The following is a 27,727-nucleotide window of genomic DNA, read 5'->3' on the forward strand; positions in this document are numbered from 1 at the left end:
ATGTTCTCTCTCTCTCTCTTTCTTTCTCTCCAGTGCTCTCTCTCTCTCTCTCTCTCTCTCTCGCTCTCACCGTCTCTCTCTGTGCCTCTAATTCTCTTCTCTCCCACTCTAGCCGGTGCGTCTGAAGGCTGGCCCCAGGCTGGGCGAGGGCCGTGTGGAGGTGTTGAAGGAGGGGAAGTGGGGTACCATCGTAGACCACCTGTGGGACCTCAACTCAGCCAGCGTGGTGTGCAGGGAGCTGGGCTTCGGAACTGCCAAGGAGGCCCTCACAGGAGCTCACATGGGACAAGGTAGGCTAGGACTCTCTATCTGTTATTCTCTGTCTTTTTGTCTGACTCTGTCTTTCCTACAGGGGTCAAGGGTTAGACTGTTATTATCTCTGGCAAAATAAAAAGTTCACCCCAGTTGTGCCATGTGAACATCCAGCCTTGTCTGTTTCATTCAGGGTCTTTTGCACTTGAGGGAACACACCCATGATAAAGCTGTGTGTATGTCTCTATGTCTGTCCTGGCTTAGGTCACAGGAACAGTGTACCTCTGTACCCTGAGTACCTTAGACTGTTTACGATTCCAATGTGAGTCAGAGGGACTTTTCCTGCCGTGTTTAGGACTGATCTTAGGACTCTACGCCCGTCTGCCGCTGAATGGTCTGAGAATGGATGGATGGATTTGTACGTGAGCCTGATCTGTGGTTCACACATTGTTAGCGGGTTTCCTCTGTCCTCCAGCCTGGTCACTGCAGCTGTAGTGTAAATCAAAGCACCACGTCTGCCACCACGCTCTGTAACATGTTGACTGAGTTCTGCAGGACACATTACTATACTGTACTATATGTGATGTTGGAAAAGGCCTATATTAAGAGTCCAGATGACAGGGCAGAGACTCACGGACACAGATGGACGGACGGACAGACAGGAAATGTAAGGAGAATAAGTGTTTTATGGACTCTAGATTGGTAAACACAAAAGAGAGACATGTTCTGTTGGATAACTTGTGTTGTTTTCGCTCAATAGTCTCAATAAGTTTAGTAAATGCAGTCAGTAAACATTGGTTTAAATATAGCATTGACAATAAATCATTTTAGATAAACAAGCAATGCTATATTTAACATTAGCACATGGCAATCAAACAGACAAATAAAAATCTTTAAGAATGATTCTGGTGACATAGTTAGTGAGAATAGCCCAAATAGTTAGTTAGTGGTTATGATGGAAACCCTAGGATTTCCCTCTCTCTGAAATTAAGCGTGGTTTAGGGAACATTAATTAAGCAGGGTTGAGGGAACATTAATTAAGCTGGGTTTATGGAACATTAATTAAGCTGGGTTTAGGGAACATTAATTAAGCGGGGTTGAGGGAACATTAATTAAGCTGGGTTTAGGGAACATTAATTAAGCTGGGTTTAAGGAACATTAATTCAGCAGGGTTTAGGGAACATTAATTAAGCAGGGTTTAGGGAACATTAATTAAGCGGGGTTTAGGGAACATTAATTAAGCTGGGTTTAGGGAACATTAATTAAGCTGGGTTTAAGGAACATTAATTAAGCAGGGTTTAGGGAACATTAATTAAGCAGGGTTTAGGGAACATTAATTAAGCGGGGTTGAGGGAACATTAACTAAGCTGGGTTTAGGGAACATTAATTAAGCAGGGTTTAGGGAACATAAATTAAGCGGGGTTTAGGGAACATTAATTAAGCAGGGTTTAGGGAACATTAATTAAGCTGGGTTTAAGGAAAATTAATTAAGCTGGGTTTAGGGAACATTAATTAAGCAGGGTTTAGGGAACATTAATTAAGCAGGGTTTAGGGAACATTAATTAAGCGGGGTTGAGGGAACATTAACTAAGCTGGGTTTAGGGAACATTAATTAAGCAGGGTTTAGGGAACATAAATTAAGCGGGGTTTAGGGAACATTAATTAAGCAGGGTTTAGGGAACATTAATTAAGCGGGGTTTAGGGAACATTAATTAAGCAGGGTTTAGGGAACATTAATGAAGTGTGGTTTAGGGAACATTAATTAAGCAGGGTTTAGGGAACATTAATTAAGCTGGGTTTAAGGAACATTAATTAAGCTGGGTTTAGGGAACATTAATTAAGCTGGGTTTAAGGAACATTAATTAAGCAGGGTTTAGGGAACATTAATTAAGCGGGGTTGAGGGATCAAATCAGCCGCTGCACTGTAAAAAGTAACTCCATAACTCATTAATGAAATTGAGTAGTGGCTACTCAAACATCTCCAACGGTCAGTAGAACTCAAATTAAAAAGTGGTACTATGCCAATAACTATAGTGGTACTATAGTGGTACTATATGCCAATAACATTTCTTATGCCTTAATATTGTGAGTACTCTTAACAAATATTAGGTTATTGAGTAAATCTAAATGTATTTGTGTTCTGCTAATCTAAAGTCATTGAGATTTTACAAGTTATTATTACTTAATATATTTTTATTATATATTTTTTTACAAATTTTACCCCATTTTTGTGATATCCAATTGGTAGTTACGATCTTGTCTCATCACTGCAACTCCCCAATGGGCTAGGGAGAGACGATGGTCGAGACATGTGTCCTCCGAAACATAACCCACCATGTCGCGCATCTTAACACACTGCGCAGTTTAACACACTGCTTGCTTAATCCGGAAGCCAGCCACACCAATGTTTCTGAGGAAAGCTTGGAGGCGCCCGGCCCGCCCCAGGAGTCGCTAGAGCGTGATTAGCCAAGGAAAGCCTCCCGGCCAAATCCTGCCCTAACCTGGAAGGCGCTGTGCCAATTGTGCGCACATATGTGAGCTGTGACACAGCCTGGGATCCAACCTCAGGCTGTAGTGGCACCTCAGCCCTACGATGCAGTGCCTTAGACCACTGTACCACTCAGGAGTCCCCCATTACTTAATATTTTAAAGTCAATCTAACATTTTATAAATAAGTTGTTCTTACTTTTGCGTCTTTACTTAAAAATAATAAAGTAGTAGTCAGATATTGATATTTGAGTAAAAAACTTTTGATGTATCTGTGCTGTGCTGATATAGAATGATTACGTTTTTGCAAGTTATGACTACTTAATAGCGCTTAATAGCATTATGACCATATAGCGCTTTTTTTAGAGGATTGTGGGTAATCCAACATTGTTTGACATTATGATACTTTTACGCAATGTTCTATGCATGTTTGAAGAAAGAAAAGCATATTTATAAAATTATAATCAGCAGTTTGTTGTGCTATGAGGTGTAATTGATCATGATGAATGGATATCAAAACCGGCTCACAAATTGACGTGAATAATGAGACAAGCCATTCCCGCCATCACCAAGGCCATATGCACCACTCTTAATGACAGAGGCTAATGCAGCATCCTGTGATGCTTACAACTCTACCTCTAGTTACTGTTAGAGGAATGAGAACTGTTCTCAACAATGACTGGTTACATCTCTACCTCTAGTTACTGTTAGAGGAATGAGAACTGTTCTCAACAATGACTGGTTACATCTCTACCTCTAGTTACTGTTAGAGGAATGAGAACTGTTCTCAACAATGACTGGTTACATCTCTACCTTTAGTTACTGTTAGAGGAATGAGAACTGTTCTCAACAATGACTGGTTACATCTCTACCTCTAGTTACTGTTAGAGGAATGAGAACTGTTCTCAACAATGACTGGTTACATCTCTACCTCTAGTTACTGTTAGAGGAATGAGAACTGTTCTCAACAATGACTGGTTACATCTCTACCTCTAGTTACTGTTAGAGGAATGAGAACTGTTCTCAACAATGACTGGTTACATCTCTACCTCTAGTTACTGTTAGAGGAATGAGAACTGTTCTCAACAATGACTGGTTACATCTCTACCTCTAGTTACTGTTAGAGGAATGAGAACTGTTCTCAACAATGACTGGTTACATCTCTACCTCTAGTTACTGTTAGAGGAATGAGAACTGTTCTCAACAATGACTGGTTACATCTCTACCTCTAGTTACTGTTAGAGGAATGAGAACTGTTCTCAACAATGACTGGTTACATCTCTACCTCTAGTTACTATTAGAGGAATGAGAACTGTTCTCAACAATGACTGGTTACATCTCTACCTCCATGTTAGCAGAACTAATGACTTGTGTGAGGTCACACACACGCAGAGCTCTGATTGGATACGAGATATGATAGGGTTCACAGGCTACGCTGTACCTCACTGGGAAAGAAGACTAATCTAAAGATTCCCCAAAAACATTTCTCCTTTGAAAATGAGACCTTGAAAGGAGAGAATGTAAAGTATGGACACACAAACGCCACAGCAAGAACTGGACAAAGTAGGAGAACATTTAGTGGGAGTGAATTTTCCTTTTGCTGACTGTTTACAGCACTTTGATCATTGGTAGTGACATCAATGAAAGGGAAACTAGGTTGAAAACTGAAACCAACGTCTAAACACATACGCTGCCAACTCTCGTCATCACCATCATCATCGTCTATTTTCAATTCTGACCAATACTATATTATCATTTCTACTACTATATGTAATTTACTCTGAGGTGGTATACGTACACAGTTCTGTGTGTGTGTGTGTGTGTGTGTGTGTGTGTGTGTGTGTGCCCCTCGTGTTGGGCTGTGTTGGTCCTGATAAGTTAAACTGTGGTTGTTCTGATCTACCTACTCAATGTTATTTTATGTGGTATTCTACTCACCGATAGAGAGGTTTGGGTCAGGAAGTGGGTTTTGTTTAGCCTATTTAGTGTGGGTGGATGTGTACCCAGTCCTTGTGACCAATATGGATGGAGGCCTACATTCTATCATTATAGATAACCAACATAGGAGACCAATATAGGCCTGCAATCACCAACTCTCTCGTTCTCGCTCTCTCTCTCTTTTGCTCTCTCTCTCTTTTGCTCTCTCTCTCTCTTTTGCTCTCTCTCTCTCTAGGTACTGGTCCTATCCATATTAACAGTGTCCAGTGTTTGGGGACAGAGAAGTCTATCCTAGAATGTAACTTCCAGGATGCCCCTCTATGGACGTTCAAACACACCCAGGACGCCTCAGTACGCTGCAACGTCCCCAAGCTTGGCCTGGACAGCACGGTGAGAACATACACAAATCCCATTATTATATACTCATTAGATACATAACTCTAAACATTTGACTTGCCAAACTTACAGGTTTAGAAAATACATAATTGAAATGACATTTATTTTCCTCCTCTTCCTCTTCTTCCTCTCCTCTTCCTCCCTCTCCTCTTCCTCCTCCTCCCACCCTTCTACCCTCCTTCCTCTGCTAACACCCCCTCCTCCTAACCTCCTTCCTCCTCCTACCCCAGGTGCGGTTGGCGGGAGGCAGGGAGCCAGGTGAGGGCCGTGTGGAGGTACTGATGGATGTAGGGGGTCGTAAGAGATGGGGGTCAGTCTGCAGTGAGAACTGGGGGATCAACGAAGCCATGGTGGTCTGTCGACAGCTGGGTCTGGGGTTCGCATCTCGAGCACACCAGGTACGGAAACACACCTATGAAACCCTATTCTCTGTATAGAAACACAGCTATGAAACTCTATTCTCTGTATAGAAACACAGCTATGAAACCCTATTCTCTGTATAGAAACACAGCTATGAAACCCTATTCTCTGTATAGAAACACAGCTATGAAACCCTATTCTCTGTATAGAAACACAGCTATGACACCCTATTCTCTGTATAGAAACACAGCTATGAAACCCTATTCTCTGTATAGAAACACAGCTATGAAACCCTATTCTCTGTATAGAAACACAGCTATGAAACCCTATTCTCTGTATAGAAACACAGCTATGAAACCCTATTCTCTGTATAGAAACACAGCTATGAAACCCTATTCTCTGTATAGAAACACAGCTATGAAACCCTATTCTCTGTATAGAAACACAGCTACGAAACCCTATTCTCTGTATAGAAACACAGCTATGAAACCCTATTCTCTGTATAGAAACACACCTATGAAACCCTATTCTCTGTATAGAAACAACTCTATGAAACCCTATTCTCTGTATAGAAACACAGCTATGAAACCCTATTCTCTGTATAGAAACACACCTATGAAACCCTATTCTCTGTATAGAAACACACCTATGAAACCCTATTCTCTGTATAGAAACACACCTATGAAACCCTATTCTCTGTATAGAAACACACCTATGAAACCCTATTCTCTGTATAGAAACACAACTATGAAACCCTATTCTCTGTATAGAAACACAGCTATGAAACCCTATTCTCTGTATAGAAACACACCTATGAAACCCTATTCTCTGTATAGAAACACAGCTATGAAACCCTATTCTCTGTATAGAAACACAGCTATGAAACCCTATTCTCTGTATAGAAACACAGCTATGAAACCCTATTCTCTGTATAGAAACACACCTATGAAACCCTATTCTCTGTATAGTGCACTACTTTTGGCCAGAGCCCTTTGTGGGAATATGGTGCCATTTCAGATTTGCCCCTACACTCCCTGACTTCCACAACTCACCAGTCAACTCACTGAGTCTCCCTGAGTCCTCAAACATGAACAGCTGAAATACTCAGTAACACTTTCCATGAGGCACAATTAAGCAATAAGGCTCTCGAGGATGTGATATATTTGCCATTATAAACTGGGTGGTTGGAGCCCTGAATTCTGATTGGCTGAAAGCCATGGTATATCAGACCGTATACCACGGGTATGACAAAACATTTAGTTTTACTGCTCTAATTACGTTGGTAACCAGTTTATAATAGCACTAAGGCTCCTTGGGGGTTTTTGATAAATGGCCAATATACCACGGCTAAGGGCTGTCCGGGCATTTCACATTGCGTAGTGCCTAAGAACAGCCCTTAGCCGTGGTATAATGGCCATATACCACACCTCCTCGGGCCTTATGGCTTAAATATACCACAGCTAAGGGCTGTTATTACGCATGATGCCAAAGCGTAGTGCCTGAATACTTAGCCCTGGTATATTGGCCATATACCACAAACCACCGAGGTGCTTCATGTACAGTAGTCACACATTCTCTCTCTCTCTCTCTCTCTCTCTCTCTCTCTCTCTCTCTCTCTCTCTCTCTCTCTCTCTCTCTCTCTCTCTCTCTCTCTCTCTCTCTCTCTCTCTCTCTCTCTCTCTCTCTCGCTCTCTCTCTCTCTCTCTCTCTCTAGGAGACGTGGTATTGGGCTGGGGATCCTAACGCAGCAGGGTTGGTGTTGAGTGGAACCCACTGTGTCGGAACTGAGCTGTCAATCCAACAGTGTCGCCGTAACAACCACATCCACTGTCCCCGGGGTGGCGGGACTAAGGCTGCAGGGGTCACCTGTTCAGAGAGTGAGTCATCACAGCACACCTGTTCCACCTGGCTAGATCTCTACACCTGTTCCACCTGGCTAGATCTCTATAACTGTTCCACCTGGCTAGATCTCTACACCTGTTCCACCTGGCTAGATCTCTACACCTGTTCCACCTGGCTAGACCTCTATAACTGTTCCACCTGGCTAGATCTCTACACCTGTTCCACCTGGCTAGATCTCTATAACTGTTCCACCTGGCTAGATCTCTACACCTGTTCCACCTGGCTAGATCTCTACACCTGTTCCACCTGGCTAGATCTCTATACCTGTTCCACCTGGCTAGATCTCTACACCTGTTCCATCTGGCTAGATCTCTACACCTGTTCCACCTGGCTAGATCTCTACACCTGTTCCACCTGGCTAGATCTCTATACCTGTTCCACCTGGCTAGATCTCTACACCTGTTCCACCTGGCTAGATCTCTATACCTGTTCCACCTGGCTAGATCTCTATACCTGTTCCACCTGGCTAGATCTCTATACCTGTTCCACCTGGCTAGATCTCTATACCTGTTCCACCTGGCTAGATCTCTATACCTGTGTAATCTTAAGAGATCCTTCCTAGGCTTCTGTAAAAGATCACGAAATGGGAGAAAACGGTTTGAAACTGAAGTACCTGAAAACTATTCTCCTTTTTTGCTTTCTGAACGTGAACTCTGATTGATCTCTGGTTCAATCAATGAATCAAATGTATTTTATAAAGCTCTTTTAACATCAGCGGTTGTCACAAAGTGCTTTACAGATACCAAGCCTAAAACCCCAGCCAGAACCACCTGCATTGCAACTGGTGAACCTCTAACCTACCCCGTCCCTCTCCGTAGTGGCCCTTGCCCCATTGCTTCATGTAATACCTGGTTAACCTGTCACTCCGATACATGTTTAAGTTAACCCTAACCTCTCACCCCTCTTCCCTGCCCTCTAGCTGCCCCTGACCTGGTACTAGATGCCCAACTGGTTCAGGAGACAGCCTACCTGGAGGACCGACCCCTACACCTGCTGACCTGTGCCAACGAGGAGAACTGTCTGTCGTCTTCCGCTGCCAGAATGAACTGGCCCTATGGACACCGCCGCCTGCTACGATTCTCCTCCAGGATCATGAACACGGGACGGGCCGACTTCAGACCTAGCGCTACCAGGGAGTCTTGGACCTGGCATGCGTGTCACAGGTAAGGGGTGTTATAGTAAGGGGTGTTGTAGTTGTCGTCTTTATAAACATGAAAAAGGCTGACTTCAGACACGTGTCACAGGTTCTGCGTGGGAGTCAGGGGCTTTGTAGTTCTAGAAGGCCATGTATTTGTTGTTCTGTTTCACTGCATGAAGGGTTTGTTGTAGTTTTATAATGCATTGCCATATGCTTAGTTTGTAGTAGTAGAAGTTCTCTGTTGCCATACTTGTCATGAGCTGCAGTACTATATCACTGTACTTAAGTCAAAATACTTTCAAATACTACTTTTTTGGGGTATCTGTACTTTAATATTTATCTTTTTGACAACTTTTACTTTTCACTACATTCCTAAATAAGATAATGTAATTTTTACTCCATACCTTTTCCCTGACACTCAAAAGTACTTGTTACATTTTGAATGCTTAGCAGAACAGGAAAATGGTCCAATTTACGCACTTATCAAGAGAACATCCCTGGTCATCACTACTGCCTATGATCTGGGGGACTCACTAAACACAAATGCTTTGTTTGTTTGACACTTAAGAATATTTTAGCAATTACATTTACTTTTGATACTTAAGTATATTTAAAACCAAATACTCTTTGACTTTTACTCAAGTACTATTTTACTGGGTACTTTCACTTTTATTTGAGTAATTTTCTGTTAAGGTATCTTTACTTTTACTCAAGTATGACAATTGGGTGCTTTTTCCACCACTGCTTGTGGGTGTAGGAGTTAAGGTACTTTCACATATCCCCTGTATGACCTGGTTCCTGGAGTGTTAGGTACCCTGATCCATGCTCTAAAGCAAACTAACCCTGACTGAAATGAATCCTGGACCTGGTGAGTAGGGGTCCAAGATTCAGGACCAGAAGTGCGAGTCGTGTTGAACTTTTTGTCCGTTGCAAACAAGCTAGCTTGCTAACGTCATGTAGAATGTAGAATCACATCCTGAAACAGTACTTTTCAGGTCTTGTGAAAACAAAACCTATTCTCAAAAACACTGTAGGAAACCGAATCAGGGAACTGAATTTCATATGTAAAAACGCCCTTAGTAACAGTCTCTTAGTAACAGTCCCTTAGTTAAAGTCCCTTAGTTACAGTCCATTAGTTACAGTCCCTTAGTTACAGTCAACGGGAGACTGCTGGAGTCCTCGGTCATTATAAGTTGTTGGTAGTGGACGTTGTGGTTTTGGATGACCATGTTACAGGTAAATGTTTGTGAGTTACATTACCTCAAGGAGTTATGGAAACCAACACCACAGACTTCCATTTTACAGCTAGACTTATGGAAAATGCCCGTTTTGGGGGGGAAAACAGTTAATTTTGCTGTTCTGTTATGCTTATCTCTTAGTGGATGTCATTGCTAAGTACATTGCAAGCGAATGACCCATCACTTTTATAGCGTCATTTTTCGTATAACACATTTCATGCAATTCTACTCATTTTGCCTTAGGGTAGATTTACATTTTCTTCAGTTTTAAAGCGAATTACCTGCAATTGTAGACATTTTGCCATGTTAATATGATTTCTGAGCGAGTGTGACTTGCAAAATCAATGAGTTGAGTGCCCCTAGAGTTGAGTGCCCCCTGGAGGTCAGTGCCCCCTGGAGGTCAGGGCCCCCTAGAGTTGAGTGCCCCTAGAGTTGAGTGCCCCTAGAGTTGAGTGCCCCTAGAGTTGAGTGCCCCTAGAGTTGAGTGCCCCCTGGAGGTCAGTGCCCCCTGGAGGTCAGTGCCCCCTGGAGGTCAGGGCCCCCTGGAGGTCAGGGCCCCCTGGAGGTCAGTGCCCCCTGGAGGTCAGTGCCCCCTGGAGGTCAGGGCCCCCTGGAGGTCAGGGCCCCCTGGAGGTCAGTGCCCCCTGGAGGTCAGTGCCCCCTAGAGTTGAGTGCCCCCTGGAGGTCAGGGCCCCCTGGAGGTCAGGGCCCCCTGGAGGTCAGGGCCCCCTGGAGGTCAGTGCCCCCTGGAGGTCAGTGCCCCCTAGAGTTGAGTGCCCCCTGGAGGTCAGGGCCCCCTGGAGGTCAGGGCCCCCTGGAGGTCAGGGCCCCTGGGCATGTGCCCTGTGTGTCTTGTGGGTATCCGGCCATGATTACTACACCTTTAGATAGATAGCTGGCTAGACTAACTTACCAATTTAAACGTTTTTAGCTGACTTTGCTAATTGAGTGACTGTCAGTGACTGACATAAGAGAACAACTGCTGATGCATAACCACATGTCTGAACCTTGTATATTCTACTACTGTTACCCTCAAATTAAGTTGAGACTCTTACTGAACCTTGTATATTCTACTACTGTTACCCTCAAATTAAGTTGAGACTCTGACTGATTTTTCTGCAGGTCGGTGCTTAAATCGACCGCTTATGTCACTTATGCCTGGAGCCGTGTGCCTGTGTGTACTGTATGTGTGTTCACGAGAAATGCATGAATGTGTGTGTAGGTGAGTTTCAAAGCCCCCCATTCACTGTGAGTGTGTAAACAGGTCTGTGTGTGAGCGGTTCAACCTAGCAAGTTCTAGAACAAGCCTCTATGAGAGCTGTTACTCTGCCTCATGTTCTAGTGTTGAGATGACTGGGAGCTGTTACTCTGCCTCATGTTCTAGTGTTGAGATGACTGGGAGCTGTTACTCTGCCTCATGTTCTAGTGTTGAGATGACTGGGAGCTGTTACTCTGCCTCATGTTCTCGTGTTGAGATGACTGGGAGCTGTTACTCTGCCTCATGTTCTAGTGTTGAGATGACTGGGAGCTGTTACTCTGCCTCATGTTCTAGTGCTGAGATGACTGGGAGCTGTTACTCTGCCTCATGTTCTAGTGTTGAGATGACTGGGAGCTGTTACTCTGCCTCATGTTCTAGTGTTGAGATGACTGGGAGCTGTTACTCTGCCTCATGTTCTAGTGTTGAGATGACTGGGAGCTGTTACTCTGCCTCATGTTCTAGTGTTGAGATGACTGGGCTACCAGCCATAGGGAGCTACTGTTCTGATTCCTAAACATACACACACCAGCCAGGTTACCCGTGATACAAGTCACTATTCAACGTCCATCCATGCCTGAGGACATGGGGAGATGATGCGGAAACTGACCACTAGGGGCAACAGTGAGCACTGTTACTTTCACGTAGGTTTCGATTTTGCAAGGGTGTTGTGGACGGGCATAGTGGATCGGATGGCGGATGTGTGTAAACATCGACCTCTGATTCCAAAGGTTACAAGTTCAATTCCAGCGATAGAAAGTTGTTTTTCAGATTGTTGTCTATCCCAAACCTTAACCCTTGTCTAACCTGAAGATTTCAGAGTTAATGCCTGAACTTAACCAACATGGATCAACGTCGAGTTCTAATGTGAGACTGAGAGAGCCAGTTGCACACACACACACACACACACACACACACACACACACACACACACACACACACACACACACACACACACACACACACACACACACACACACACACACACACACACACACACACACACACACACACACACACCCTAACCAGCCCTTTTATTCTGTGTTACCAGGCACTACCACAGCATTGAGGTGTTCACCCACTATGACCTGCTGACTCTGAATGGGACCAGGATAGCAGAGGGACACAAGGCCAGCTTCTGTCTGGAGGATACATACTGCCCTGAAGGTAATAACACCTGTTATTAACATGGATAACGCCTAATGTCACATGTTATTAACATTCATACATATCACCCTGAGGTTAATAACACCTGTTATTAACATGGATAGCACCTCATGTCACATGTTATTAACATTCATAATATGGCAATGTCACCTGCTATTAACATTTATATCAACCATTTATTTTAAACATCTTGGCTTCATATGCTGTCCATGACCTAAATTATTCCTGGACCATGGTTCTTCTTCTTTTTGAATAGCTGAAACTGTCTCCTAAAAGCATCAATCTGAAGAGTAAAGTCACTGTTCTTGTCCGTGTGTCAGGTCTGCATAAGCGTTTCTCCTGCTACAACATGGGCGAGCAGGGTATCTCAGTGGGCTGCTGGGACACGTACCGCCACGACATCGACTGTCAGTGGATCGACATCACCGATGTCAAGCCTGGAGACTACATATTCCAGGTACATACACACGCACAGACACACACAGCTGCGCTTGATTCAGCTTGGAGTTTACACTTTTTAGATGATCCCATTGGTCCCTTTTTACCACGCAAAACTATTAAAGTATGTTGAAGTATTTAACATGTATGTGACCGAGGTCTGCAGACCACCCTCTGTGTTACCATGAGAGAACAGCCATGTTGTACACACACACACACACACACACACACACACACACACACACACACACACACACACACACACACACACACACACACACACACACACACACACACACACACACACACACACACACACACACACACACACACACACACACACACACACACACACACACACACACACACACACACACACACACACCACACGTACACACACACACGTACACACACACACACACACACACACACACACACACACACACACACACACACACACACACACACACACACACACACACACACACACACACACACACACACACACACACACACACACACACACACACACACACACACTCTCCATCTCTGTCATTACCCTGTCTCATGTTAATCAGCTGTGTCTTTGTGGGCGCCACCTCAGGTCACATAAAAACCTCCAACTCCCATCAGCCATCAATTCTGTCTCACATTACTAATCCCAGCATGCCGTCCCTGGGGGCAATTAGGCTTTCGATTATTTTTATACCTCTGAGCCATGGGAACGCCATGGGTTACAGTGAAACTCGCTATCTGCTAATGAGAGGAGGGTTATGGTGAAACTACCAACCCCTGTAATTACTGTCACTAATACCTTATCACTCTCTGTTAATGAGAGGAGGGTCATGGTGAAACTACCAACCCTGTAATTACTGTCACTAATACCTTATCACTCTCTGTTAATGAGAGGAGGGTCATGGTGAAACTACCAACCCTGTAATTACTGTCACTAATACCTAATCACTCTCTGCTAATGAGAGGAGGGTTATGGTGAAACTCATTCCCTTAATGACTGTGCTACCTAATCACTCTCTGCTAATGAGAGGATGGTCATGGTGAAACTCATTCCCTTAATGACTGTGCTACCTAATCACTCCCTGCTAATGAGAGGAGGGTCATGGTGAAACTCATTCCCTTAATGACTGTGCTACCTAATCACTCCCTGCTAATGAGAGGAGGGTCATGTTGAAACTCGTTCCCTTAATGACTGTGCTACCTAGGCCATGGGAGTCAGTTGAGAGGTTACAGTGAAAAGTGTCTCAGTTTGTTTTATTTAGTCACCCTCCATGTCCCTATGATAGATGTACACACACGCTCACAGGGACACACACATGCTCATGGAGACACACACACAAATGTGTGTATTTCAGGCATGTAGAGCAGGGCGTAATTACAAGTGGTGGCCATGCAACAGCTGTGAGAAGAAAAGGAGTTGAGGAAGAGAGGAGAGAAGAAAACAGGAGAAGAAGAGGAGAACAGGAGAAGAAGAGGACAGGGGTAAGAAGTGGAGGACAGGAGTAAGAAGAGGAGGACAGGAGTGAGAAGAGGACAGGAGAAGAGGAGGACAGGAGAAGAGGAGGACAGGAGTGAGAAGAGGAGGACAGGAGAAGAGGAGGACAGGAGTAAGTGAGAAGAGGAGGACAGGAGTGAGAAGAAGAGGACAGGAGTGAGAAGAGGAGGACAGGAGTGAGAAGAGGACAGGAGAAGAGGAGGACAGGAGAAGAGGATGACAGGAGTGAGAAGAGGAGGACAGGAGAAGAGGAGGACAGGAGTAAGTGAGAAGAGGAGGACAGGAGTGAGAAGAGGAGGACAGGAGTGAGAAGAGGAGGACAGGAGTGAGAAGAGGACAGGAGAAGAGGAGGACAGGAGAAGAGGAGGACAGGAGTGAGAAGAGGAGGACATGAGAAGAGGAGGACAGGAGTAAGTGAGAAGAGGAGGACAGGAGTGAGAAGAGGAGGACAGGAGTGAGAAGAGGAGGACAGGAGTAAGTGAGAGGAGGAGGACAGGAGTGAGAAGAAGAGGACAGGAGTGAGAAGAGGAGGAAAGGAGTGAGAAGAGGACAGGAGAAGAGGAGGACAGGAGAAGAGGATGACAGGAGTGAGAAGAGGAGGACAGGAGAAGAGGAGGACAGGAGTAAGTGAGAAGAGGAGGACAGGAGTGAGAAGAGGAGGACAGGAGTGAGAAGAGGAGGACAGGAGTGAGAAGAGGACAGGAGAAGAGGAGGACAGGAGAAGAGGAGGACAGGAGTGAGAAGAGGAGGACATGAGAAGAGGAGGACAGGAGTAAGTGAGAAGAGGAGGACAGGAGTGAGAAGAGGAGGACAGGAGTGAGAAGAGGAGGACAGGAGTAAGTGAGAGGAGGAGGACAGGAGTGAGAAGAGGAGTAAGTGAGAAGAGGACGACAGGAGTAAGTGAGAAGAGGAGGACAGGAGTAAGAAGAGGAGGACAGGAATGAGTGAGCATGTAACTCTTCGAAAAATGGTTCCAAAATGTTCCATGTAGAACCCTCTGTGAAAAGGGTTCTACATGGAACCCAAAAGGGTTCTACCTGGAACCTAAAGGGTTCTCCAAAGGGTTATCCTATGGGGACAGCCGGATAACCCTTCCAGTTGTCCAAACTCGAGGGCCTATTCAGTGGGGTGCACCGTTCAGGGCTTTTATTCACAATGTGTCTCGGAGTAGGAGTGACGACCTAGGACCAGTTAAATTAAACGGGGTGCCTTGATCATAGATCAGCACTCCTACTCTGAGACACTTAGTGAACGCAAGACCATAACATTACATATCTACATTTGAGAGACATGGACTAAACGTTCCCCAATTACCCAAATTAACCCTCTATCATTAGACCCTTCTCATTACAGCCAAGCACCACATTTTCATTTCTCCCCATGGAACTCCTTTGCTGTCCTTACGGGCCTTTTTATCACGCCGTTACACATTCCGATGGCCCAAGCCAACCGACTACAGACGACAAAGTCCAACACTGTAATTTTCACAGAGTTGCCATCATGGCTAGTTTTTGAGCATTCACAAAGTTTTAAATATGTTTTTTAGGGGTTGAAGTTGTTTTCCTGTGTAGCTGGATGCAGCCTGTATTTAGAGTGGGTGTAGTACATTTACAGAGCAGCTATTAGGGATGATGGCTTCTCAGTATTATCACGGAGTGTGTGTGTGTGTGTGTGTGTGTGTGTGTGTGTGTGTGTGTGTGTGTGTGTGTGTGTGTGTGTGTGTGTGTGTGTGTGTGTGTGTGTGTGTGTGTGTGTGTGTGTGTGTGTGTGTGTGTGTGTGTGTGTGTGTGTGTGTTTGATTGCCTGCCTGTGTTTGCCTACATCCGAACGCATGTGTGTGTGTGTCTGTGTGTGTGTGTGTATGTGTGTGTGTGTGTGTTTGATTGCCTGCCTGTGTTTGCCTACATCCGCAAGCATGTGTGTGTGTCTGTGTGTGTGTGTGTGTGTGTGTGTGTGTGTGTGTGTGTGTGTGTGTGTGTGTGTGTGTGTGTGTGTGTGTGTGTGTGTGTGTGTGTGTGTGTGTGTGTGTGTGTGTGTGCGTTACAGAAGAGAATGGTTATGTCAGCAGCTGTGGATGTAGACTGGTGAATAACAGTCTATAAGAACATGGTAGAGCTCAGAATAGCACCTATTACAAACACTTATACAGTCACGCTCTCTGTAACTACTGTACCTTCCTAACCACACACTGAATTACTCCTTTAATTCAGCTTTAGTCCTCAACATAAAGGTGTCCTTTAAACGAGCCAGGAGTAATGTTCGCCCATATGGTCAACTGCATTGAGACTTTTTTGTGATCGATTTATCTTTACAAGAGATTCAGACACTCAATGACAGGACAGAAACACGGAAGTGGGGAGCAAACAGGTTGAGGCGTCCGTTAAAATCGTTTTCTGTTATGACTCAAATGGTGTGAGACTCAGTTGGAACGGCAATCCTTTAGTCCTGTGACAAACCATACAATTACACAACTCTTCTTCTAAGGATGCACACTGTGTGGGTTGAGAATGTCTTTTTTACTCAACATTTATACTAAACTTACACAACCTTCCATACAATAGTCATACAACTATTTACTGTATGAGTTTTCCTTAGGCTGCTATTACTGCTAATGTCTTCCAGTATGTCTTTCATGTTTCTCACAATGGGACAAACAGTGGTTTTGTTACAGTGTCTGAACAGTATACTGCACATCTGAACAGCTCTACCAACTGAATGTTATTAAAAAGCAAATGTGGATCTCTCTCTCGCTCTCTCACTCTCCCTTTCTTCATTCCTTCCATCCTTCCATCCTTCCATCCTTCCTTCCTTCCTTCCTTCCTTCCTTCCTTCCTTCCTTCCTTCCTTCCTTCCTTCCTTCCTTCCTTCCTTCCTTCCATCCTCTATATGGAGATAAAAGTGCTGTATTTATTATCTCTCATATTTAAATATGGAAAAGCTATCCCGCTTTTTTATGGAATCGAATGAGACTCGCTATTAAAAACAATACCAACCATGACTGACTTTTAATGTCTCTCAGTCTGGGGACGCAAGGGCACTCTACTCATATTATTATTATTACTCTATGGCTGCGTCTCGAATGGTACCCTAGCTATATATGAGCCCTGGTCAAAAGTAGTGCACTACAAAGGGAATAAGGTGCTATTTGGGAAGTAGGCTAAGACTCTTCTCTCTTCCTCTCCATGGGTCTGATATGGCAGGGAGACTTGAGGGGGAAGAATGAAATGAAATGAGAAACTCCCTCCCTGTTTTCTAATAACACAGTGGGGTGAGGATGGAGTGAGCGGCTGCAGGTCAGGAGGTCACACACGGCCATCATACTCTTACATTGTAATAGCTTTGTAATTATTCATTAACAGAGCTACTCTGTGGCTCTGGCTCATTGCAGGGCTCAAGTACTCTCAGCTACTGATATGTGCACAGTGGACAAGTGCAAACTCTATTTGAGTAAATCAAGTTCATCAGTCCCAATTTAAATATGTGTTTCTTGTTCTGGTCTAGTTTAGTGCACACAGGTGTTAGACATTGCCTATATGGGAGTTGCCTATACTTTCCCAAGATGGCGTAGCAGTCGGACGTCTGTTTGTCTTGTCCCGTCCCATCCCATGTATATATATTTTCTTCCTATATATTTTTATATTTTTTTAATCTCAATTTCCATTTACGGACTGAATATACTCTCCTGCAACCCGCATCATCCAATGTGTTACGGATCTGCTATATTTACACTTTAGAACCAGAATCCCCATCAGCAGCTAGCCAGCTAACTAGCTTCTAGCTAGTAGTCAGTTAGTCACTGCTAGCAGTCATCACCGTTAACTCGGACATCAGCCAGCCTCAGCCCGGTCAATTCCTGCCAGTCTGCACAGCGCGATATCAACCCAGAGCATATCGGACTGCCGTTTCTCTACCTCATCTCTGGATTCTTACCGCAAGCTCTGAACCTTTACACCGGATCATTGCATCTAGCTAGCTGCTATCCGAGTGGCTACTCTTGGCTAACGTCTCTGTCCCGAAGCAAGCACCAGTTAGCCTGGAGCTAGCCTCGAGCTAGGCCCATCTCCCGGCTAGCTGAAAAGGTCCATCAGCCAATTCTTGGGCTACAATACCTATTTTGCCAATTGGCCTGGACCCTTTTACTGCCGACACAGAGCCCCGCTGATCCATCACGACTGGTCTGCCAACGTAACCGTCCGAGGGGGTTTCAACAGGCTCTTCAAACGAGCTTCAATGCCATACAACACTTCCGAGGCCTCTAACAGCTTTGAATGCAAGTAAAACTAAGTGCATGCTCTTCAACCGATTGCTGCCCACACCTTCCCGCCCGACTAGCATCACTACTCTGGATGGTTCTGACTTAGAATATGTGGACAACTACAAATACCTAGGTGTCTGGTTAGACTGTAAACTCTCCTTCCAGACTCACATTAAACATCTCCAATCCAAAATTAAATCTAGAATCGGCTTCCTATTTCGCAACAAAGCAACCTTCACTCATGCTGCCAAACATAACCTCGTAAAACTGACTATCCTACCGATCCTTGACTTCGGCGATGTCATTTACAAAATAGCCTCCAGCCCTCTACTCAGCAAACTGGATGTAGTCTATCACAGTGCCATCCATTTTGTCACCAAAGCCCCATACACTACCCACCACTGCGACCTGTATGCTCTCGTTGGCTGGCCTTCACTACATATATTCTTCGCCAAACCCACTGGCTCCAGGTCATCTATAAGTCTATGCTAGGTAAAGCCCGCCTTATCTCAGCTTACTGGTCACCATGGCAACACCCACCAGTAGTACGCTCTCCAGCAGGTATATTTCACTGGTCACCCCCAAAGCCAACACTTACTTTGGCCGACTTTCCTTCCAGTTCTCTGCTGCCAATGACTGGAACGAATTGCAAAAATCACTGTAGCTGGAGTCTTATATCTCCCTCTCTAACTTTCAGCATCAGCTGTCAAGCAGCTTACCGATCACTGTACCTGTACACAGACAATCTGTAAATAGCACACCCAACTACCTCATCCCCATATTGTTACTTATCCTCTTGCTCTTTTGCACCCCAGTATCGCTACTTGCACGTCATCATCTGCACATCTATCACTCCAGTGTTAATGCTAAATTGTAATTATTTCGCCTCTATGGCCTATTTATTGCCTTACCTCCCTACTCTTCTACATTTGCACACACTGCACATAGATTTTTCTATTGTGTTATTGACTGTACGTTTGTTTATGTGTAACTCTTTGTTGTTGTTTTTGTCGCACTGCTTTGCTTTATCTTGGTCTGGTCGCAGTTATAAATGAGAACTTGTTTTCAACTGGCCTACCTGGTTAAATAAAGTTTTTAAAAATATAGATATTTTTTTAAATCACTGTTTCTGTCATATTATAGGTGGAAGTCAACCCCTCATTAGACATGGCTGAGTCGGACTTCCAGAACAACGTGATGAGATGTCGATGCAAATACGACGGACACAGAGCGTACATGTATGGATGTCACGCAGGTATGGGAAATTACATTTATCTGTCGTTAACACACATTCTCTCTCTCTCTCTCTCTCTCTCTCTCTCTCTCTCTCTCTCTCTCTCTCTCTCTCTCTCTCTCTCTCTCTCTCTCTCTCTCTCTCTCTCTCTCTCTCTCTCTCTCTCTCTCTCTCTCTCTCTCTCTCTCTCTCTCTCTCTCTCTGTCTGTCTCTTTCTCAATCTCTCTCTCTTTCTTTCTCCTTATCGCTAACTGTATTTTGTTTCTTTTACCAGGTGATGCGTACAGTGCAGATATTGAGGACCTGTTTGAGCACCAAAGGCAGATCTCCAATAACTTTGTCTAGGCCCATCCAGGGCCCTGCGTTGGCCCAGGCTGGTGCCCAGAAAAGAGGGCTCAGAGCTAGGGCCAAAACTGCTCTGGGATCTGGAGGTCTGGTGGGTCGTGGGACTCCTGCCCCACAACACTAGGGGACTCACAAAATGGTACCTGTCCACTGCCCTTACCTGCTGTGGACTACATTACCCAGAATAAACCACAACTATGAGAAGACCATCACCCTGACTACAGCTTTTGACCCCAACAGCCAATAGAAACTGAGAGCAGGACAGATGTCACCAGGGAAACCAAATGATTTCAGTTAACAATGGAGGGTTACAATGATATGGATTCAATCAACATTTAGGTATTTTGTTAGTTTATGAATGTGTACTACTAGTAATTTAGCTACTCAAAATTAGTACGAATTAATTAATTAATTTAAATTAAAGTTGAAATTATAATTCTACATCTAACATACCAACCTGGTCAAAGAGCATTTCGTATGATTATGTATGTAAATCCCTGATACTCCTTTTAGTATGATATGTTACATTTCGTATGGTATGTATCAATTTGTGGATGTCCATCACTAATTTCATATACTTTGTTCATATTATATGTTATGAATTTTCTAAATTCAAAATAGGTTACGAATTTACAAAACACGTGATATTTTATGAATTCTAGTAAAGTGGCTAGGTGGCTAATGTTAGCTAGCTGGCTAACGTTAGCTAGATGGCTAATGTTAGCTAGGCTAGGGCTTAGGGTTAGGGTTATGTTTAGGAGTTAGGTTAAAGGTTAGGGTTAGGGGAAGGGTTATCTAAAAAGGTTAAGGTTAGGGTTATGATTAGGGTTATCTAACATGCTAAGTAGTAGCAAAGTAGCTATAAGGTAGTAAGTAGTTAAAAAGTTGCTAATTAGCTAAAATAGTAAACTTGACTGTGATGAGATTCTAACTCGCAAACTTTGGGTTGCTAGACGTTTGCGTTAAATGCCTACTGATCCACCCTGACCAACCACCCATACGTGCACCCTTCCACCCCAACCAACCACCCTACTTTCGTTTTTTGCCTTAAGTAACCATCTGTCTTATGTAACCATACCAAACGTAACATATCATACTAATTTGAATGTCCCGGATTGAAGTTTACTATGTTAAGTCTAGTCTATGAGAACAGGCTGAAGATATGGATCATCCCGTATGCCCATGTCCCAGGAAAGGGGAAAGAATGACTGAAAGAGTTCTGTATTATCTGTTTGACTGATGGTCTGTCTAGACAGTGTCTCCTACAATATCGGTGCTGTTTGATCAACTCTCAACCTCCCAGTAGACTTTAGCGGTCTGCAGTTTTTTCCTCCATAACCAGGGATGAAATAAAACCAGGAGTGTCCTTGACTGGACCTCAAGCCCCGAGTTTGAATACATAGTTGGGTATGAACATTTATCTTAGTTTTTACAATTTAATGAGTTGTTTTACTTTGTGCAGGTATTGCCATATTCTAAAAATAATGACGATATACTGTAACTACAGTAGATCTGATACAACAAAACAAATATAGTTTATTTAGTTAACATTTGTCTTTTCTTCGGTTTTAAAATTACTATAACATGAGGTCAAATAATTTTCATGGGATGATGCACTTTATCTATTGAACTAATATCAGTATTTAGAATTTTGACCAAGTCCCCCCTCCATAGTTTAATATACCATACCAGTCATAAAATGCACAGTTACCATATTAGGACAGCCTAGTCCTTCTGTGACTGAGGCTGTCCTAATATGTACTCTGTAATGTTTGCTTTTGTGACGTTATCTCTTGATACCTGCCAGGAAAATGTTACTTTTGATGCAGTTTACTGTCTGATTTGCTGTAGTAACTGAATTCCAATGCCTTTGGTGCTCATTTTGTCATAACATGTAATGTTTCGTATATACTGCAGTTAATTTATTCAAGGCTACCATTTGCAATACTTTTTATATTGATTAAACATATAAAACAAACACATTTTCCCCCATTACAGTAAGTCACTAGCTAGGGTATGCACTAGAAAAAAGGTCTACCTAGAACCACGGTTTATTTGGCTGTTCCTGTAGCTTGGTTAACCCTTTTTGGTTCCAGATATAACTCTGTTTTGTTTCAGAAATAACCATTTTTGGTTCCAGGTCGAAAATATTTTCTTACAGTTTAACTTCAAAGGGTTGAGATTAACCTTAGCAATTCATATTCCTTTCACAAAATGGCCGGCAGAGATAGCTTTGTGCCATCCACCCCAGTGCAGTTCTCCAGTTCTCCTGGCAGCCAGGCAGGCAGTGTATGAAAAAAACTTTAATTAGCTGTGTTTGGGTTAGAGTTAGGGTAAGCATGGGGCGTGCACAGAGAAACACAGCAACTGTGAGCTCTGCTGTCACCAGCTATAGGCATGGGTGGGAAAGACACACGAGAAAGAGAGAGGGAGAGAAAGAGAGGGTGGGGGTAGAGAGAAAGATATGGAGAACAATGCCTTCACATTGGCAGGGAGAAAGAAAAAGAGAAATAGAAAGAGGATAAGCCTTGATGTGGGCAACACATCCACCCTGGCCACTGCTGCGGCGGCCGCAGGGCTGGCATACAGAGACCGCAGGGCTGGCATACAGAGACCGCAGGGCTGGCATACTGAGACCGCAGGGCTGGCATACTGAGACCGCAGGGCTGGCATACAGAGACCGCAGGGCTGGCATACTGAGACCGCAGGGCTGGCATACTGAGACCGCAGGGCTGGCATACTGAGACCGCAGGGCTGGCATACTGAGACCGCAGGGCTGGCATACTGAGACCGCAGGGCTGGCATACAGAGACCGCAGGGCTGGCATACAGAGACCGCAGGGCTGGCATACTGAGAGCGCAGGGCTGGCATACAGAGAGCGCAGGGCTGGCATACAGAGAGCGCAGGGCTGACATACAGAGACCGCAGGGCTGGCATACAGAGACCGCAGGGCTGGCATACAGAGACCGCAGGGCTGGCATACTGAGCTCCTAAAGAGAACAGTAACTCCATGCTGTAACTCCATTTTGAGTCATCCATGTTTGTGACTCTTACGCCATAGATGTTGACTGGTAGATGGATCTGTTTGTGTTTTATCCTTCTCCTTTGTCTTTTGTGTACGTTGGCTAAAACGGAAACAAATCTGGCGCAAAGCTACATGTTCACTGTCACCTTTTGCACCATTATGGCCTTTTGATGTGTTTGAATGACTAACCGTCCTCAAGTCTAGGCGCTGTCAGCAGCAGCAATGGACATTTTCCAGGACTCTATAATATGCCGTAGTCGGTTGTTAACAGTACAGTTCCTTAATGAATATCTTTAGCAGATCCCTTTGGTTCCCTCGGCCCACTCATTCACATTTCGTTATTAGGGGCTTCAGTTAATATCGTCTTCAACAACATTTTATATCACAAAACACCTACATGTTATTACGAAACAGTGTTAAGTTAACCCACAACTTCCTTACACACACGCACGTATGCACACATACATGCTCGCACAAATGTAGGCATGCACGTACGCACACAAACACACACGCCCCCCCCACACACACAGTCAAACTCTTTAATCAATAAAAGCTGTAGATGAAATCATACTGAATAGACCTTAGATGTGTCTTTACAGGGCTATTTAACAATGTAAAAATAACATATTATAGGCTAATATGTGTTTTTTAATTGAGTTGTATGGTGCTTGTGTACAGTTGCTATTGACATAACAAAATAGTATATTCTATGTGTTGCTTTTTAATGTTTGTATTATGTTCCATAACTTTAATAACAACTTTGTATATGTTTGGTTAGTATTCATCACATTCACTTCATCATTATCTTGTACTGTACAATACCTATCCCATGCTGTTGGACTATCTAGCGTTGGGATTTGTATAAGGGCCAGTTTGCTAACCAGTTGTCCTATGCAATAATGTTTGAAACCATATGTAAGCTGAGGGTGTGAGCTATGGTGCTTATTTAATATTCATATAGAACGATTGTGCTCTCAGGGACTCAAATAACTCCCAAAACCAAATATTTGTTTAATGTGTGACCAAAGTATACTTTCATGAAAATAAATGAGCAATTCTTATGTCAAATGGTTTCACATGAAGATTCGTTTCATGATAACCCATTTACTAAAGATATTTATTTTGAGAAGTCCACTATTACTAGGTTTCTATCCAACCATTTCATGAGGATGAATTACCTGATGCATGAAAAAAGTCACAGACTGATGCTAACTTAATATGACGGTACAATTTTATAAATGTCTACAGACAATTTGTTCGTTCGACATGGTGGAATCTTTTTGTGTCAGTAAAATTATGTATGCGAGAAATGCCGGTAGAAACGCCTTTATGCTCAAATATTGATATAATAACCATCATATGGAAGTAAACTTGGAGTCATGCGATGATATGTTGTGTGGTCCTCCCACTACGACTCAGGAAACCATGTAGTTTATTAGGCTACTGATGAAATAAATAATGATGAACTTCACAGGGAGGTCAAAGTGCAAGCTGATGAGCTTGATGCTCCTTTCCAATGAATATCCAGGCTCTTTTTATTCTGGTGACATGAACTGATGCTTGGCTGCCGCTTGACAATAAAAAATAATATTGCTCTTATCCACAATAATCTAATAATGTAGGTAACCTACCTGCACTGTGTCTGTGAGTTGTTGGCTAACACGCACTTGCCAATACCAGAGTGGGCATATAAAGCAACAGTCTGACAAAACCATCAGTAGAGTTGAAAATGCGATGGAAACCCATTTAACTTGTATTTTTCATTCGGTACATGGCAATTTAACCGCAAAAGTTAATTGTATATGCACTACGTCATTACGCACAGTCTTTTATCAGCAATACGTCCATTTGATGGAAACACCTCTCATGTGGGCATATTGTTTTATGCAGATTTTAGAATATTCACATCAAATTGGATGGAAACCTAGCTAATGTTGATATGCCTAATTGGTGTGTTTGTATAGAAAACCGGAATTGGACTTTGTGACGTTTGCCCTCGGAATAGCTGGGATAGCTGTGGTTAAGTACTGGCTGCCTTGGCTGCATAGCTGACTTACAGCCCAAATATCACGACATTCATTACTGTGAACCAATAAAAAACATCAGATGTAAAGTTGTCTACCCTGCCTGTTTATTTCTGATCTTCTTGATTCTCTTCGTCTTAATTCTCTTTGACTTTATGTCTACGCAGCCCAGCTCTAAAAACACCTAATTCAACTAGCCAATTAAGCCCACCATTAGTGGAATAAGGCATGTCAGATCTGGACTGAAACTAAAAACCTCCAAACACTACAACCCTTCATGACTGAACCTGCCTATCCCTGTCCTACACGCTCTGTAACACAATTATAAAGTGGGCCGTTTATACATTTCTAAGTCTATGAGCAATGGTAAAATACTGTGGTTTCGATTTCATGAAGTGTCCCCTGAAAAGGGCAGGTTGTCCAAATAAAGCAGTTTTAATGTTATTAGCTTTTCTGTGAACTGTTCATATGCAAATACTCAGCACAGATCTCTCCCATGGGTAAGTAAGAAACTCGACTATTTATGTAGATCAAGTACACACTGACTTCCAGGAATTAACGGTTGAATTCAAGAATATTAAACCATGATGGGAGGGGTGGGGCAATCAGGCTATTTTTGAAAGAACCCATATGTTCTACATTTCTTTTCTTCAAAATGAAAGTTTGATTTGATAACCAAACACCTGACACACCCTGCCCTGACTGGGCGCGCACACGCACGCACATGCACACGCACACACACATGCACAGATGTCCGCCCAGTTAGAAAACATTTTGACCTGTGATGTGGTCATTCTCAGAGAAACCAAACCCAATGCAGAGTTAAAACAGCTGCTTAGCAAACAGGATGGACGGGAAACACATTTCAAAGATAAAAGCAACGGAGGTGAATTGATAAACACCCGTCAGCCAAGAGAGTGCGAAGTGAGTTGATAAACACCCCTCCAGCCACTCTGCTCTTGTTTATTCCTGACTGAACTAGGCTGCTTCCTGTAAGCAACACGTGTTATGAGACCTCAGAGCTGGTTACAATGGAGACTGTGTGTTCCCTCTCAATGACAGACCTGTCCCTGTATACTGCACCCACACCCTGTCACTGACATCTATAGACATTCACCCTTTCATTGATATAGAGCTGGAATGGATAGAACTGTCATTTACCCTACATAGAAGTAGACTGATGCTGTAGTTCTATGTCACCTACATAGATCCGGGTATATAATTGTCATTCACCCTTTTACTGACATACAGCTAGTGTGGATAGAACCGTCATTCATGGTCCTATGGTATTCTGATCCTGAATGGCCTAGGTCCTATGTTAATCAGAAAATGGCCTAGGTCCTATGTTAATCAGAAAATGGCCTAGGTCCTATGTTAATCAGAAAATGGCCTAGGTCCTATGTTAATCAGAAAATGGCCTAGGTCCTATGTTAATCAGAAAATGGCCTTGGTCCTATGTTAATCAGAAAATGGCCTAGGTCCTATGTTAATCAGAAAATGGCCTAGGTCCTATGTTAATCAGAAAATGGCCTAGGTCCTATGTTAATCAGAAAATGGCCTTGGTCCTATGTTAATCAGAAAATGGCCTAGGTCCTATGTTAATCAGAAAATGGCCTAGGTCCTATGTTAATCAGAAAATGGCCTTGGTCCTATGTTAATCAGAAAATGGCCTAGGTCCTATGTTAATCAGAAAATGGTCTAGGTCCTATGTTAATCAGAAAATGGCCTAGGTCCTATGTTAATCAGAAATTGGCCTAGGTCCTATGTTAATCAGAAAATGGCCTAGGTCCTATGTTAATCAGAAAATGGCCTAGGTCCTATGTTAATCAGAAAATGGCCTAGGTCCTATGTTAATCAGAAAATGGCCTAGGTCCTATGTTAATCAGAAAATGGCCTAGGTCCTATGTTAATCAGAAAATGGCCTAGGTCCTATGTTAATCAGAAAATGGCCTAGGTCCTATGTTAATCAGAAAATGGCCTTGGTCCTATGTTAATCAGAAAATGGCCTAGGTCCTATGGTAATCAGTATTTCGACAAATCAGATGACCATAGAACCTAGGACATTCTGAAAGAATGTCTACTGGTCCATTGTATATGAAAGATTTCCTCCCCACCTATAGGCAGAAACTTAAACAGGAAGCACCCGTGGTAAGGACTGTTCAACGTTGGTCTGATCAATCAGAATCTATGCTTCAAGATGGTTTTGATCACGCTGACTGGGAAACGTTCTGGGTCGCCTCTGAGAATAGTATCGACGTATACACTGACTCAGTGACTGGGTTCATCAGGAAGTGCATAGAAGATGTTGTTCCCACTGTGACTATTATAACTTATCCAAACCAAAAACTGTGGATAGACGGCAGCATTCACGCTAAACTGAAAGCCCAAACCATCGCATTTAACCATGGCAAGGTGACATGAACGTGAACAAACAGATCAGCTATGCCCTCCATAAGGCAATCACAGAGGCAAAACGACAGCACAGGGACAAAGTGGAGTCGCATTTCAACGGCTCAGACACGAGTCGTGTGTGGCAGGGACTCCAGACAATCACTGATTATAAAGGGAAAACTAGCCACGTAGTGGACACCGATTCCTCACTCCCGGATAACCTAAACACCTTCTTCGCCCGCTTCGAGGAAAACAACATTGAGCCGCCGACTTGGGCCCCCTCCACTCATGAGGACTGTGTGCTCTCGTTCTCCGTAGCCGACATGGGTAAGTCATTTAAGTGTGTTAACCCTCACCAGGCTGCTGGCCCAG

General features: G+C 43.6%; 1 protein-coding gene across 1 annotated transcript in view; it reads left to right on the top strand.

Annotated features, from left to right (window-relative positions):
* LOC139571502 (lysyl oxidase homolog 4-like) overlaps window positions 1-25,053 on the top strand; it is a 43,665-nt gene extending 18,612 nt beyond the window's left edge. Inside the window, exons 7-15 of the mRNA XM_071394438.1 lie at window positions 113-290; window positions 4,913-5,067; window positions 5,304-5,471; window positions 7,148-7,310; window positions 8,255-8,498; window positions 12,018-12,133; window positions 12,454-12,590; window positions 19,480-19,591; window positions 19,845-25,053. Of these exons, the coding sequence (XP_071250539.1) occupies window positions 113-290; window positions 4,913-5,067; window positions 5,304-5,471; window positions 7,148-7,310; window positions 8,255-8,498; window positions 12,018-12,133; window positions 12,454-12,590; window positions 19,480-19,591; window positions 19,845-19,915 (1,344 nt within the window). The 3' untranslated portion in view covers window positions 19,916-25,053. The remainder of the gene's footprint in view (window positions 1-112; window positions 291-4,912; window positions 5,068-5,303; window positions 5,472-7,147; window positions 7,311-8,254; window positions 8,499-12,017; window positions 12,134-12,453; window positions 12,591-19,479; window positions 19,592-19,844) is intronic.
* The last annotated feature ends 2,674 nt before the right edge of the window (window positions 25,054-27,727 follow it).

The sequence above is a fragment of the Salvelinus alpinus genome, chromosome 3 (genome assembly GCF_045679555.1).
Source record: "Salvelinus alpinus chromosome 3, SLU_Salpinus.1, whole genome shotgun sequence".
NCBI lineage: Eukaryota > Metazoa > Chordata > Actinopteri > Salmoniformes > Salmonidae > Salvelinus > Salvelinus alpinus.